The sequence below is a fragment of the Schistocerca americana genome, chromosome X (assembly GCF_021461395.2).
Source record: "Schistocerca americana isolate TAMUIC-IGC-003095 chromosome X, iqSchAmer2.1, whole genome shotgun sequence".
Classification (NCBI taxonomy): domain Eukaryota; kingdom Metazoa; phylum Arthropoda; class Insecta; order Orthoptera; family Acrididae; genus Schistocerca; species Schistocerca americana.
In genome coordinates this window covers 914,832,361-914,849,983 of record NC_060130.1, presented here as the reverse complement: position 1 = coordinate 914,849,983, position 17,623 = coordinate 914,832,361, and the positions used below count along the sequence as shown (strand labels likewise).

At 40.2% G+C, this 17,623-nt stretch overlaps 1 protein-coding gene across 1 annotated transcript in view; it reads left to right on the top strand.

The window, feature by feature from the left end:
• The window catches only part of LOC124554719 (orphan steroid hormone receptor 2-like), a 120,578-nt gene extending 110,460 nt beyond the window's left edge, over positions 1–10,118 (top strand). Inside the window, exon 11 of the mRNA XM_047128365.1 lies at positions 9,667–10,118. Within this exon, the coding sequence (XP_046984321.1) occupies positions 9,667–9,746 (80 nt within the window). The 3' untranslated portion in view covers positions 9,747–10,118. The remainder of the gene's footprint in view (positions 1–9,666) is intronic.
• Positions 10,119–17,623: the final 7,505 nt, after the last annotated feature.

Here is a 17,623-nt window from a genome sequence, read left to right as displayed (position 1 = left end):
GTCACAGGGCTTTGTGATCATGCTCTTTACCCGAAACTCATTCAGAGAAACTCACACAATCATCAAAATCCTCTTAGGAGAGTAAAGGCAAGAAAAAGTCCTCCAAGAAGAAGGCCATTCTGGTGACCCCCATGCCATCAAATCCCACCTGTTCCACTCCTGAGGCCGAGGTAGAGATTCTAGTGACCCCTGAGACACAACGGAACCCGAAACCTATATATATTGATGCCATAACCCCTCAACCAGTGGCAGCAAGTAACCCTAAGGAATAACCTGCCCCCTTGGTCCCTTCATGGCCTCACTGTACGTTGACGTTTTTCTCCAGCGGAATTGTGGCAGTTTTTCCACCACTTGGCTGAGCTGTGACATATGTTGAGCACATCACCTGGCTTCTGCATTGCTGTCCAGGAGACTTGGTCTCCAGCAAGGCAGACCCAATGCCTTTGTGGATACTGGGGATATTATAAGAATCGTGCTGTATATGACAGGTTGTCAGGAGTTTGCAAACAAATGTGTTCTAGACAGTCTGTATAGCAAACTCGTGCTTATTAATACACCTTTGGAGACTGTTGCTGTTTGGATAAGAGCATTTCAGGATGTTACCATCTGCAATATTTACCTCCCTGTCAGTGGTGAAGTGTCTCAGAACATACTACACTCCTGGAAATTGAAATAAGAACACTGTGAATTCATTGTCCCAGTAAGGGGAAACTTTATTGACACATTCCTGGGGTCAGATACATCACATGATCACACTGACAGAACCACAGGCACATAGACACAGGCAACAGAGCATGCACAATGTCGGCACTAGTACAGTGTATATCCACCTTTCGCAGCAATGCAGGCTGCTATTCTCCCATGGAGACGATCGTAGAGATGCTGGATGTAGTCCTGTGGAACGGCTTGCCATGCCATTTCCACCTGGCGCCTCAGTTGGACCAGCGTTCGTGCTGGACGTGCAGACCGCGTGAGACGACGCTTCATCCAGTCCCAAACATGCTCAATGGGGGACAGATCCAGAGATCTTGCTGGCCAGGGTAGTTGACTTACACCTTCTAGAGCACGTTGGGTGGCATGGGATACATGCGGACGTGCATTGTCCTGTTGGAACAGCAAGTTCCCTTGCCGGTCTAGGAATGGTAGAACGATGGGTTCGATGACGGTTTGGATGTACCGTGCACTATTCAGTGTCCCCTCGACGATCACCAGTGGTGTACGGCCAGTGTAGGAGATCGCTCCCCACACCATGATGCCGGGTGTTGGCCCTGTGTGCCTCGGTTGTATGCAGTCCTGATTGTGGCGCTCACCTGCAAGGCGCCAAACACGCATACGGCCATCATTGGCCCCAAGGCAGAAGCGACTCTCATCGCTGAAGACGACACGTCTCCATTCGTCCCTCCATTCACGCCTGTCGCAACACCACTGGAGGCAGGCTGCACGATGTTGGGGCGCGAGCGGAAGACGGCCTAACGGTGTGTGGGACCGTAGCCCAGCTTCATGGAGACGGTTGCGAATGGTCCTCGCCGATACCCCAGGAGCAACAGTGTCCCTAGTTCGCTGGGACGTGGCGGTGCGGTCCCCTACGGCACTGCGTAGGATCCTACGATCTTGGCGTGCAGCCGTGCGTCGCTGCGGTCCGGTCCCAGGTCGACGGGCATGTGCACCTTCCGCCGACCACTGGCGACAACATCGATGTACTGTGGAGACCTCACGCCCCACGTGTTGAGCAATTCGGCGGTACGTCCACCCGGCCTCCCGCATGCCCACTATACGCCCTCGCTCAAAGTCCGTCAACTGCACATACGGTTCACGTCCACGCTGTCGCGGCATGCTACCAGTGTTAAAGACTGCGATGGAGCTCCGTATGCCACGGCAAACTGGCTGACACTGACGGCGGCGGTGCACAAATGCTGCGCAGCTAGCGCCATTCGACGGCCAACACTGCTGTTCCTGGTGTGTCCCCTGTGCCGTGCGTGTGATCATTGCTTGTACAGCCCTCTCGCAGTGTCCGGAGCAAGTATGGTGGGTCTGACACACCGGTGTCAATGTGTTCTTTTTTCCATTTCCAGGAGTGTATTTGCACTGGTTTCTCAGCTCCTCCACCTTTCCAAAATTGGGTGATTTCAACATCAGTAAACCTTTGTGGGGTGGAACAATGGTCATTGGCCATGGTAAAGACCTCGAAACTATATTGGCCCAACTTGACTTTTGCCTCTTGAATACTGGTACCCCCAGCACACTTCAGTGTGGCACACACAACCTTCTCGACCATAGCCATTTCGATTTGCAGCCTTTGTCTTCTCCCATCCATGCCTAGAGGGTCCATGGTGACATGTGTGGTAGTGACCACTTCTCAATGTTGCTGTACCTCCCTCAGTGTTACTCCCCTGGACGCCTGCCCAGAAGGGCTCTCAACAGTACTGACAGGTATGCTTTCACCTCTGCTGTCGACCTTAGCTCCCTGCCACTCGGAGATATCAACGATGTAGTCCAGAATATAACTACAGCAATTCTTTTGGCAAATGATTTAGGGATCCCCTCTTCTTTGTGCCCGCCGTGATGGAAGACAGTTCCTTGGTGGTCCTTGAAACACAGAGGACGTTCAAGATCATAGGCAGGTTCTCCAACTTCATAAGCGGCACTTACCGATGGAGCGTCTCATTGCCTTTAAGCAGCTCTGTGCCTGGGTCTGCCACCTTATAAAGAGACTGAAGCGAGAATGTTGGGAACAGTATGTTTCAACCATTGGAGCATGTACCTCTCCTTCACAGGTTTGGGCTAAGATCAGACATGTCTATAGATACCAGATACCTGCAGGTGTACCTGGTATTACCTTGAATGGCACTGTCTACACTCACCAGACACTGTTGTTGAACGTTTTGTTCTGCATTACTATCAAGCATCAGCATCTGAGAATTAACCTGCCTTTTGTGTCCTAAAACAACGGTTGAAATGAAAACACTTATCTTGTACTACACACCACCTGGAGCTATATAATGCTCCATACAGTTAGTGAGAATTCGTCAGTGTCCTCGCACACTGCCCTGATACAGCCCCAGGTCCAGACCGCATCCACAACCAAATGATCAAGCACCTACTGGTGGATTGTCAGCATCATATCCTTGCCATCTTTAACCACATCAGGCACGAGGTTGAGTTCCCATTGCAGTGGCGAGAAAGCACCATTGCCCCAGTACTGAAACGGGGTATGAATCCTCTAGAGACGGACAGTTATTGCCCAGTAAGTCTCACCAGTGTTCCCTGTAATTTTCTTGAATGCATGGTGAGCCAGCAGCTGTGTTGGCTCCTTGAGTGTTGGTGTCTTCTGTCTCTGTCCCAGGGCAGTTTTTGCCATGACCATTCCACTACCGATAACCTGGTTTACCTGGAGTCTGCCATCTGAACAGCTTTTGCCTGACGTCAACACATTATAGTTGTCTTGTTTGATTTGCAAAAGGCTTATGACACGACATCCTTGGTACCTTACATGAGTGGAGTCTCCAGGGTCCGCTCCTGGGTTTCATCCAGAACATCCTACCACGTCGTACGATCCAGGTTCAAGTTGGTGTTTCCTACAGTACACCCCATATCCAGGAGAATGGGGTCCTGCAGGGCTCTGTACTGAATGCCCCTCTCTTTCTAGTTGCCATCGATGGTCCGGCAGCAGCTGTGGGTTCCTTAGTATCATGCTGATGACTTTTGCCTCTGCTATTCCTCATCTAGTTGGTGTCACTGAACGTCAACTGCAAGGCACCATACAAAATGCCCAGGCATGGCCCCTCACCCATGGCCTTAGATTTTCTGTCACCAAGACTCATATCGTGCACTTCCGTCAATGTTGTAACATTCACACACAACCAAAGTGTTGCCTTGATGACCAACTACTCAGTGTAGTGGAGACTTATCAGTTTGTATGACTGGTCATTGATTTCCAGTTGACATGGATTTTCCATCTTTGCCAGCTTAAGTGGAAGTGATGGCTACACCTTTATACACTTCTCTGCCAGAGTAACACTAGCTGGGGTGCAGATCGCACTACCCTTCTGCAGCTTTACAGAATCCTGATACAATCATGCCTTTATTATGGGAGTCTGGCATAGGGTTCGGCGTCACTCTCAGCATTGTGGATACTGGGTCTTATACATCACTCTGGGGTTCAACTTGCAACAGGAGCCTTTCGAATTGACCCTGTGAACAGCTTACTCGTGGAGGCTGGGGTCCCTCCATTGCGTATCAGACACCATGCAATTATGCTAGCCATGTTTGCAGCTTCCCTGAGCATCCGAATTACTGTCACCTCTTTCCAAACATTGTAATTCATCTCCTGCAACGGCGACCACAATCAGGAATTACGATCGCAATCCACATCTTGTTTATACTCTCTGAACTTCAGTTGTTTCCTCTTCCACCTCTCCTGTGGACCCACTCCTGTACACATCTGTGGTGCGTCCCTCAACCGCAGCTTTGTCTTGATCTGTCACAAGGTCCAAAAAGACTTGTTCATCCCGAGGCCCTCCGCCACTAATTTTTCTTGATCCTTCGCACATCCCTAGGTCCAGGAGTCGTCTACACTGATGGCTTGATGGTTGTGATCGTGTGGGCTTTGCTTATACTTGTGTGGGGCGTACTGAACTGCTCTCATTGTGGGGATGACTGTTAATTTTTTCACTGCGGAGTTAGTAGCCAGCTCCCGTGCTCTTGAGCATATCCGTTCCTGTACTGGTGGGTCGTTTCCAATCTACAGCGACTCCTTAAGCAGTTTGCAAGTTCTTGACCAGTGCTACCCTTGCCATCCCTTGGTCTTTGCTATCCAGGATTCCCTGTATGCTGTTGAACAGTGTGGATGCTCAGTGACCTTTGTCTGGACCCCAGGCCATGTTGAGATCACGGGGAATGAACTCACTGACAGCATGGCCAAACTGGCTACCAGTAAACTGACTCTTAAGATTGGTATTCCGAAAACAGACCTCTGGTTGGTATTACTCTGTCAAGTTTTAGGTGCCTGAAATACAGAATGGTTCACAATGGAGACTACTAATCTGTGGGGGTCCTCCATGCAGGACTCTACTGTCCTTTGCCGGCTCTGCATCAGCCATACAAGGCTGACCCATGGTCATATCCATCGCGAGGACCCACCCCACTGTCGGCGTGGCTCGTGTTTGACAGTGGTCCACATTTTGCTGGACTGTTCAAATCTAGGCACCCTGCACTGGACTTGTAATCTCCCTGACTCGCTACCCCTGGAGTTTGGAGATGATGCCCCGCATGAGAGCGCGTGCGAGTGTGAGCGTGCATGCATAACAGTTACATGTAGACTCACACATCACCGATTCTGTGATGACAGTACAAGAAAGCAGGACTTGAGGATGAAGTGTATTATCTAAATGGTGATCAGTTATTAAAATGAATTTACACCAGTTTTCGAAAAAGTCACAGAAATGAACGATAAGCTACATAACTCACTATTGGTCCATGGACACAAATTGCGATGACTGAAAGAATATGCAAATAGTGCAATCCTGCAATCAGGTTCTGTACTAAATCGTGACTAGCCTTACTGTCCTGCACATTTCAGTAAGAGAGAATGAGACAATGAATAGAAAGCAATTGCAGTGACACCTTTCTCAGGCTCATCATACAAAACTGTAGTGGGAAGGAAGGAAGCCAATATCGCACCGATGTCGCAGTGGAGCCTTGATTTCTAAAGTTTGCAGTCCTCAATGTTAAACTCGTACTTGCTCCATTTGTGATCTCTAGTCTCTCAGTGGTGCAGGATGACATAGAATGTTGCAGGTAGTCGATTAATATTTCCTGAATGACAGGTGCAGATGTGTAGGGTTACGATAGGCTTGGTGCACAATACCACTACCCTCCCTTTTGGTGTTCAGATGTTGTTTACTAGAACATTGGCGGAGAGTATCCTTGCCTTCACATTCCCATGCAGTCAAACATTGTGCAACCATCGTATCCGAATTCCTCACAAATCTTGGTATTGCACAATTTGACCAGACAGGAAAATAGAGATCCACAATGAGGCCCTTTTCAAATCCTATCAGGTGCTTTTAAACACAGTTTCACAAAAGCACATGATGTCGCTAAGTCCTTCACAGTAATCACATGTAATGCTGTTCATGCCCCTTTTATATGCCACCAGATCTGGTAACAACACTGAACGGGAACAGTACTAATGGACTCTGGTGGTCATTTTAGCTGTCACAGAGAATTGCAGCTCAAATTACTTCCATGCCTGCTGACAGTATGTAAGTGTACAAAGTTACATTGACATCTAACCATGCCTTCTGGATGCTTAACATTTTTTGTCAGGTGGTGTATTTCCAGTTGTTTGTCACCAATAATTTAATAAAACGTTAATAGATAGCTTGGTCATTTTGTGTGCAAAATGTTACATTTATTAATGCTAAGAAATCCATAATCTAGCCACAGTATGTTCCGATACATGACAGCTTGTAATTTTTTCACTAAACAACAGTATGGAACTTTATCAAATGCTTTCTGAAAGTCGGTGAACACTGTATTAATCTGGGTGCAGTTGTTTATGGTGCCCTGGATCTCTTGTACAAAAAGAGTCAGAAGCATTTCCCAAGAGCTCCATTTATTGAATCTATGTTGGTTTTTATAGGAAAAACTTTTGTTCTCCAAAAAAATCATAATGTGTGAGCATAAAACATGTTACATAAATATACAATACATTGATATCAGCAATATGAGCCTGACATAATTTTTCAAAATCTGTTTCTTGTAAGTTGGGAGTAACTTGGATTGATTAGTGAAATGTATTGCATTGTATTGTATGGAACGCAGGACCTAGAAACGACGGAGAGGCTTCAGAGAGGCTTCATCCCCACCATAGCCCTCAGTGGTTCACAACCCCACAACAGGCTACAGCAGTCCACTCACCCTCCACCACCCTACACCAAACTCAGGGTTATTGTGCTGTTCGAACTCCAGTGGACACCCTGCCCCCCCCCCCCCCCTCCCCTCCCTCTCCCTGGGAATGTCATACACCAGATAAGTGTAACCCCGATGTTTGTGTGGTAGAGAGTAATTATGGTGTATGCGTACGTGGAGATAGTGTTTGTGCAGCAATCACCAACATGGTGTAACCGAGGTGGAATAAGGGGAACCAGCCTGGATCCACCGAGGCAGATGGAAAACCGCCTTAAAAACCATCCACAGACTGGCTGGCACAACAGATTTCAACACTAATCTGCCGGGCGGATCCGTGCCAGGGACCGGCATGCCTTCCCACCTGGAAAGCAGCGCGTTAGACCGCTCAGCTAACCGGGCAGGCAGCGAATTGTAACTCACTTAAAGTATTTGGTAAATAGAAGATAAAACTGATATTACAGTGCATCATTGCCCTTTTTACTGCATAAGTGATAGGTACTGGTACTGGAGCACAACTTGCATTATGTTAGCGGGCTTAGACTTCATATTTAGTACATTCCCCCATTTGTTGTTGTGAAAAACTTACTAAGCAAACCATTGCAAGTGTCGTATCACTATACGCTTCTTTCCACAGTCTGTGGATTTGTTTTTAATTGCTTAGCTCCATTAATAGAATAGTTGCTTCAGTAGCTTCGTAAATGAAAATAAGTAAATAAATAAAAAAAAACTAAGATTATTGACCACATTGCAGTATACTCTCCCCTTTGTGTTATACCACTTGTCAAAAATCCTGCTACACACACACACACACACACACACACACACACACACACACACACACACACACCTACACCTACACCTACACCTACCTACCTATCTTAGATGAACCATTAAGGATGAATTAAATGGCATAGCTCATATTGTGTGGAATTTACTGGAGACTGCAGGAAATGAGGTTAACTGTGGAACTGCTCATGTGAAGGTACATAAATAGTATTGTTGAATAAACCTTTCAAAACATTATTCTTTGTCAGAAAAGTGTTGTATAGTGTGCTGAATCACTGGTGTCATCAAAGCAGTCTTCCTACTGCTGATGGGCTGTGAACAATGCTGAAACAGAGAGATGTGAATTTTTTGGGATAAGGAATAGTATTAAAAATTGAATTTTATTGTTTTACTGACAGTAAAAGTTTTCTTGCACTTACTTAAAATAAATTCATTTTTTTGTATTCTAGAAAAAAAGTGAAGACTTTTTTTTAAGTGAGCAATAACCCTCTTCTGCAGAAATTATTGCAAAAGGACACATTTACCTGTCTGCAGTTTACTGTAAGAGATGCATTTTGTTGCAGATGTGAACAGTGTACTTTGGATCTCTATAGCTAGCAGCATTTGACATACTTTCTGAATTAGATCTATGTATCTAGGCCGCTGTTAGTACATGGTGTCTTTGTTGCAGCTGCACAACAATTAATAAAGATGAGTTAGATGTGGTGATATGTCTCTTGGCATGAACCAGAAAAAAATTTTTTGAAGTATGTCTGGCCATCAAATAAAATGATAATGGAAACCATAACCAAACTAGCTAATTACTTGCTTTGTAATATTTTACAAACGAAAGATTGTACTCAGTTTAACACTCATAATTATTTAACTAGTCTATTGGAAAGAAGGTACATCTGTTAGACATTGGTATCTAACAAAATGTGCTTCCTTATCCCACCGTAAAGAAGCAGTTTTATACTTTTCTTACCTGTAGAATCTGTGTTTATTACTTTAATCATTGCTCAGCGTGTCAGGACTAGGTAGATTTGTTAATAATACTATTGAATCAGTACATCGTACTTCAAAACTAATCTGACAAAAAATGTCGCCCTCCTCTATTCAACAATGCTAATATACTTTTGTACCTTTTTCTTCATTTCAAATTTTAAAGAGGATCTCATTTCTTCCAGTTTCCAATAGATTATGGGCACTTGGAAGACACATCATTCATTTTCTCTGTAATGTTTTGCCCAAACCATAATTAATTAGTCATGACAGATGAGAATGTGTGACAAGCTACGATCCAAAACTTGATCTCTTGCTTATCAGAAAAATACATAGTCCTCCAGAAGCAGTTTGTTTCCTGTGTCACTGATGTTGCCCTTCTTTTATTTCCAAATTCTACAACCAGAAGTTTTTCTTCCACAGGGTCTATGGGAGCGAATTTCAATGGTATCAGATTGTGTCATTGCATTTCATTGTAATCATTCTGACTGATTTCATTCTTTTCATTTCAGTAAATTTAATTCCATTAATAAAACATAATTTGCCAGGATTATCAGACATACTGTTTTCTAGAAAAAGGGCAGTTACAGTAGGCAAGGGACATCATGTATACGTTAGTCAGTACGAATATAATAAAACTGAGATTTGTTGATTCTGTTAGCCTGTGACAAAAATTGAATTCTGCTTCATCAGAAACATTAATTTTTCTCCGTGATTTTCTGTTTTATATTTCTTTCTATTCTGTCTCCACCTCCACTCATGAACTCATTCCCTTTGGCACCCTTCTCATTTCTCTTCTGCGGAAGGAAAGTAAATAATAATAATAATAATAATAATCTGCTATAATGAAATACTTTTTGGTGTGGCACTTTTGCTATAGTGTGATGAATTTTAATCTTATATCATCTGCTACTGTACTGTTGTTTTTAAATCTATTGAAACGTAGCTAGTCACATACATATTTCTATGCATGTTCTATTTTTTTAGTTTCAGGAAATGATATGAATGTTGGTGAATTTGGAAGAAGGCTGTTCAAAGTGGAAGATAGTGAAGAAGAGTTATCATAATGTATTTTCATATGAAAATTCTAATAAGCAGGAAATGATTACACTATTTTTTTGCAAATTTTGTACATTTCTGTAGCTTTACAGAAAATATTTTATTAAAAATGCTTGTGAGGGGAGAAAAATTGTCCTCATATTTCGTGTATTACATGCAGTTGTAAGATACTTAACCAGTTAATGAACTAGCTGCAGTTTTAAACTGTGTTTATAGCCCCTTAATTGTTGCAATGTTATTTTGTTAATTTGTTAAATTTCATTATTTTATCACTATGATGTTCTGTGTGTGTTCCGTGCTTTTAAGTAATTTCTGTGATATATAATTTCAGAAACTTGTTTAATAGTTATTGTTATGATCTTGCCTAATTTATTTTTTACTTATTTTACGTGAAATTGTTTTTATAATGAGAGGCGGAGAGAAAAGAAGTTTTCAACTTATATATTACACCGAGTCGTGCAGGAATTTAAAAAAAATAAACAAACATATGAAATATTAAAAATATTATATATAGTAGTTTGCCATCTTTCAGTAATAAAGTTGTAAAATGGTAACAAGGAATTGTGACATTCGAAATAGGTAGGGTAATTAATTAAAAGTTGGATCTGCTCCTGCATTAGGAGAATATCATCATCTCTTATTACAGCAGCAGTATGTTTAATATAAAAAATGGGTAGGACGGATGGACAGGGATTACCGAGGAAGGGAGAAACGTTGAGATTTTTGTTGAATATGTAGGTAAGGTGAGACAAGGAAAGCAGTTTTGTTATAAATTGAACCCTGCCCATTGCTAGGGTTGTTTGCATACAGATGGCCATGGTGCCTAGTACAATTACAACCAGGCTATTGAGCACAACCAATGGTTCCTATGAACTAAACTCGTTGATTAAATTTTTTGCAGCCGTTAATCAGTACTTTGCCTTACAATGAAATTAATGCAGAAAAATCATCCAATAATGTGAGTAGTCAAATTTCTTGAGATACTAGCTCCTTTACATAGGAAGTTTCAAGCCGCATCATTTGGTTTCACAAAACTATACCCTCTACATCAATGCAGATAGGGACGTGGGGTGTATTTTTACTTACACGTAGAAATACAAAGTTTTTATTTTCAAAACAGACATCTGATTTATGGGAGTATGTCTGTTAAGAGCATGCACATAGTTACATTTAGAATCAGTCTTCATTTAATTTTCACAAATGATCAATGTGCCCTCCTCTGGACACACAACAAATATCCAAACTGTATTCAAGTTGAAGTAAGTTAAAATTCACCCCAGTTTCTATCTACTTTAGTGGAAAAGATGTAGTCTTGTGAAATCAGATGAATGTGTTTTAAAGAACCTATATTCAGATGCAACTTGTTTCTCAGTTTGAGCTTTCTGTGACCATGGAGTTGCCAACTACTACTAGTGCAGTTACTACTCTTGTGTCCCTACCTTTTAAATGTGGGTGCACCAACTAATCCATAATCTGCCCTTATGCTGAAAAATACAAAACCCAATGGCTAGTCATAAGTATAATGATCATATCCTGTGGCCTTTTCTCACCTTATACTGGAAGATGGCTTATTACTCATCTCTGTTTCACTGTTTTGATTTATTTGTACTTTGAACATTATGTTTCCATACTGTCAGAGCAGATATGAATACTTCTGTTTCATTTCCGTCCACAGTTGTTGTGAAATTTGAGAGTGTAATTGTCACAAGTACCTTGGGCAAAATGTTGTTAGTTTTTATCATGTTACAGAATGTTGTATTGGGCAAATGGTCTGTGTTTCAAAGATACAGACAATTAAATGCTATAGAGAGTTCAGAGTACCATAATTTTATATGCTGACTTCCTTTTGTACTGAATGGAAAGAAGTGTTAGCAGCATAATAAAATAATGGTGAGTTATTTTGTGCCTGTATTTTGTTGTCAAAAATTGAACCAGAAAAATTGATTATTGATGTTTATATTTAGAACTGAACATAGAAGATTGATAGTAGCTTAGCTTAGAAGATCTTAATCCACAAGGAAAAATTGTTTGTAACTATTTGGAACATGTTAGCATCAGCAGATAGGAACCTTGCCTGTAAGAAATTTCTGTAATGTTACTGTTTGTCAGACAAGTGTAAGGTATTCAGAAGATGAAGCTGCAACATTTATGGAAAGAAATGGAACTGATGCCCAAACTGTTGTCATCTTGGTGAACCCCTGTAGTGAGCTTCACATTAAAGCTTTGGAGTCAGTCTGTAAGGTGAGCTACAGTGACACATTTGGTTAAGCATTTTTGGCAAAAGGCAAAGTTCTAGGTTTAAGTCCAAAACAGACACAGTTTTGCTGACACAGTTTTGCTGGAGTACAAAAACTGCTGAAGGCCAAAAATTTCGTTCTGAAAGTTGTATATTCCCTTATTCGTATTGTGGTGCTGGTAAAGGAAGTCTAGCTAAATTTCATGAGAAAATTATTTCAGCTTTCATCGTATCTCGATATGTGTAATCTGGATAACAGTTTTCATGAGTCTAAAGTAGAAAAATAGTCATATAAGTAAAATAGTTGAGCAAAGGAGAATACTAAACCATTCAGCAGTGCAGATTGTTTTCCATACCATGTTAAATTATGTGAATCATTTCCAGATTGATATTGCTTCATGATATAAAAGATGTGATTTGTTACATCTACGTCTTTTCTTTCTGGATGAAAATTATATATGTACTTAATTTACTTTAAATTTTTACACCAAGATTTAGTGTTATAAATGTAGTCACACCTTGTATAAAACTGTAACTTTGTGTTTTTTGTGTGTTTCCATTTTGTGCAATAAGATGATTGTTGAGGAGGATAAGGATACAGTGTTAATATGTTATATAGATAATTAGTAATTATTTAAAAAACTAGTATCCAGAGGAATTCGAGCGACAGAGAGACAGTGCCTGGTAATGGATGATCTCACCACTTACATAAGTTAACACTGTTCAACAGATGTGACTCCTTACCTTTTAATGAAAAATGATAATTTTCCTGTGAATTTGTGAGGGCCTTGACTTAAAGTGCAATTGAATTAATTAATGGCATGTTCTTGTAGAATTTTTTGAATGTATGGGTTGCCAGTTAAATGTCTCACTGGTGAGTGTATTTTTGTTTTGAGTGTTACTTTACAGGCACCTTGTCACTATAAAGTTTGTTTACATGATTTTATCAGTTTCCACAACTCATTAAGTTTTAGAATTTACATATTTTATTTGCTGCATTTTTAAAGGAAAATTGAGTGCAACGCCACACCATGTATTATTTTCACACATACTGGATTTTGGCAGAATTTAACCATCAGCAGCCATCTGCAACTGCAAATTTAAGAGCTATGTGCAAAAGGGAAACTTTCTGCCTATTTGTTCCGAAAAAATTGTGGTGTTGGGTTACCTGAGACTGCTTCTCTTCCAGATGCTGCTGCCAAGGTATGACTTCTGTAAAGTTTTGCAATGTATTTTTAATATATACAGATCAGCATGTGGATACTATACATTAAGTGTGACATGCAGTAATTGTGCTGTTCTAAGAGAATTTAATGTTATTTATTCTCAGAAAATTTGCTAGTACAAAAAATGAAACTACTAAGAGTGATGGAATGGGCAGTACTGTCACAAATGAGGATTTTGTGATACTGACTATCCAAACATTTTTATATTTGGAAACACAGTTTTTATGCTGTGGGATAGTTGTAGTTTGTTACAGTAGGGTAATTTATCAAATTCCTTGAAGCAGAATGTATTCAAGTCTCTCATGTGTATAAATAAAAGAAAAGTAATTATTTTCATTGCAGTCAATTTCTGTACCCAAGTTTGGAAATTAATGATACAGTTAGGCTCTTTTGTCAGCCAGGTGTGTATTGAGTTTTGCACAACTGCCAAAATCCTTGAACTGTAGAGTAGTTTTGAAAGCCCTGTAAGCCATGAGTAATATTATGGTGACCACATAAATAGAGTAAGGGGGAAGCACACTACCTTCAAACAGCATGGATGATTACTGAAGATATATGAAAATGATGCAAGTAGCATAGGCTCCAGTAGAGACTACTAAAAGCATGTGCTGAAAAGTCTATAGTAAAAAGTAAACCCACATCACTTGCTGTATGAGTCAATTAATAGGGAGACAACAAAATAATACTTTCTATAACTCAGTGCTTATTTAGTGATAACAATTTAAACTGCTCAGAAATTTGTAATAATTCTAATGCCTGAAGCATAAAAGCAGAAATTAGCAGGAGAGCTTCTGTGAAGTTTGGAAGGTAGGAGATGAGGTAGTGGTGGAAGTCAAGCTGTGAGGATGGGTCGTGAGTCATGCTTGGGTAGTTCAGTTGGTATATAATGGTGTATAATACCGAACTTTTCTGTGGTTTGTCATAACAAATCTGAGTAATTGAAATTGGTTAAGGTGGTTGCCATTGATAAATTCTGACAACATTTCAGCCACACACTGTCCCTTAGTCTTCTAGTGTAGTTGTCACAGAGAGCTCTGAATTAATGAAAGAAATTACTTAAAGTTGCTTGTCAAGTAATAGCTCAAGAGTTTAATATGAAAATATGTGTTTCAGCATAACAGGCATGTTGCAAAGTTACGTCTGTCTGAAGTTACAGGTTTCAAGTTAAAATATGTTATGTAAATAATATTTACTGCTTGTGACATGATTGTAACCATTCTAAGTATACAAACTCCAGGATGAGAACAATCCACACTAAATGAATAAACTGCTTTTGCATTCCTTCAAACAATAGGCTTTGGGACAACTGTGTTTCAACTCAAAAGAGGAAGCGTTAAACTTACTTGCTTTTACAAAATAAGGTGTAAACTTGTGTATTATTTTCTATATGCTGTGTGGGCATAAATTATAAAATGAGATCAACAGTTTTGTAGGTTGTGTTCATGTAAAAGTGGGCAATATTCTTTAAGGTACTCGGAGCCAACTTTCTCTGATTTTGCCCTAAATTACTGTTCCTTTTGCTATAACTTAAAACAGTTTGTGGTTTCTACCTAGATTCTCCACCGAAACTCCTATGCCTGTAGCATCTCTGGCTGAATGAATACTTTTTGTGGTGAAACATTGATAAGTATTTTAACTTGAAAACAATGCCTGTATGTGAATATTTTGTTATGCCATCTCTCACAGTTATTCTATTTTCAAACACTGCTTTGTATATCTCCCTCTGTTACACAGCATGACATTGCTTGTGGAGTATAAATTTAAATTACGTATCTGTTCATCTAGATCAGTGGTAGTCAAAAGACAGCCTGTGGGCCACCTGCAGCCCGAATCAAGTAAATGTGTGGCCCATGCTTCTCAGCTGTAGTGTGTAATAATATGCATCAAGCAACTAACAACTGAATCGAAAATGTCAGCTAACATTAAGAACTTCTTAATAGTGTATTATCTGTGCTCAGTAGCAAACAAAAGTACTTACAGAGACAGTAATGTTTTAAGAAGTGTTTCTTTCAATTGACACTGGTGATTTCTGCTGGAGCTACGTAAAGTTTGCCACATATGTTAGGGGCAGAGTGGTATATAGCACAGTCACTGCAGGGTTAATAGGAGTGAGAAAGGAAATGTTTTAGTGTTTGTCTTCCAATGCCGACAACTCACAAGTGCGTGCAACTGGCACCAATCACTGTTATGGTACAAATGTCAAATAGAAGTAACAGATTCGTGAATATGACTTATAGAGGCAGTCATCTTCAGATGTGGTACATGTTTGCAGCAAGTAATATGCAATAAAATTAAGGCTGTTGTAATACAGTGCAACAAGAAAAATAAAAATTTCATTAAAAAAATTGTGGTCATGTCTTACATTGCTATTAGTGTTATCAATATAACATACTAATCTGTAGAGGTTATCAATTAATAGTACAATTGGTAGGGGAAGGTGTGGTAAAGTGGCCAGGTCGGGAAAATTGGCCATTGCATATATTTTTTGTGCTGAACAGCACTGCTGCCTGCCAACAAGTGGTCAAACTTGTTACGAAATAAACACCATAGTTGTCGGTCAGATTCACAGAGGAAGCTTGATCTATTCTTTTTTAGTGAAAATGTTTTTGTTTTTGAATTGTCGGATGCAAAATAAGTCCTCTGTACTTACAATCATTGTTACCTTACTTGTATGGAATATAATAAATTTGTTTACCATATCAGTGCTTAAGCAATGTCTTTTGGCCTATGAATGTAGTTCCTTGTTATTTACTTCAGTTTCTTCCGTGGATCACTGATGTCGATGTGGCATCCAGTTGGCAAAAAGGGTCAGACTACTTGTCTGGAAAAGTGGCCAAGGTGTTCACCCTAGTAAGAGCTAGGAAAAAAAAAATCAGCAGAATAGTTGGAAATTTGGACAGTATTTTTGTGACAGTCAGTCTGACAGTTCTGCTATCACAGGTTTTCATAACAAAAATAAACTTGCGACATTAAGTTTGACTGTTCTGCTGTCACACATTTTCAAAACAACAAGAAGTTCCACAGTGAATATTGATATTTTGCAAAAAAGAATACAGTTGAAAGTGATATTTCAGTGTGTTATCAGTGGTGACTATATCCTTGGTGCGTCGCAAAGATTGAATTGATATCATTTCATGGTAATTTGGTGTGTTGCAAATTGATTCAGTTGATATACGATTCAGATATTCAGTTGATTTCAGTTTGTGGTTTATTTCTTTGGAAAAAATGTCACAGGTGAAGCATTGAAATATAGGTCGGTGTACGTGCAACAGAGCCCAACTACATGATCATAAAGACAATGAGACTGACAAAGAACGTAGACAGCATTTGGAGGCAAATCGAATAAGAATTTCTAAGTGCAAATCCATTACGCCTCAAAAATTTATTTCATTTCAATAAATTCGTGATTGTATTGAAATTGTTTTGTTTCAATTCACACAAATTCAAGTAAAGTTTTGGTTGGCCGAATCCCTTCTTGACTGACTGACTTAACAGAAAACAGGAAAGTTGTGTTCATGGCAAATTTTATAATCCTATCTGTTTGTAGATTAAAACTGTGTGCCATTAAAACTACTGTCTTCTAAGATCCAGCGGCTGGAAAGGTCTCTCTCATACCCATTGTACTAATGATTCCAGCCGATTTACCAATGCATTTTGACTTTTATCTCCAATCAAGGCTCCGTTTGTAATAACAGTAAATAGGATCAGAGGGAGGGGGAAGAGGAGGTGGACAGAGAATGGGGGAGAAAATGGATATAAAGAAGGGGAAGGAGGATATGGTCAGAGAGATAAGGAAGAGAAGATGAATAAAGTGAATGTGTGATAACAGAGGTATAGGGAGCAGTGGGGAAGGTGATGGACAGAGGTAGGGCAGGAAGAGGAGGACAGGGATACAGGAAGGGGGGATGGGGAGAGGAGTAGAAGGGGGGGGGGAGAAAGAAATTAGGACATATATCCAATTTTCAGGACAAAGAAATTAGGACGTATCCAATTTTCATTCATATTTAGCAATTGAGAACCATTGCCAGGTTTACTAGTATATTTATAATTTCATATTCGTGTGAGAGATTTGAATTCTGAACATTATCTGCATCAAGGAACTGTGTATTTCATGTTGGTGTATTCTGTAGACATCTAAATTTAACTTCCTTTAAGTTTATATTTATGTAAAGTGTGAGCTTTGCGTGTCAAAATAACTACAACTGTGCATTTTTAGTTTCTGGAGACATTAAAAGTATTGCAGTAGGTCAGCCTTAAAATGATAGGTTGTGATGAGAATTGGTGGTGATAATTTTGGATTACAAATTTTTACTTTCTTAAATGTATTGAACTGTTGTAATGAATTGTTAACAATAGATTTTTATTGCACATTTAACTTTCTTAACTGTATTTGATGTGTAAAAAAACATTTGTTTGCAGTGCA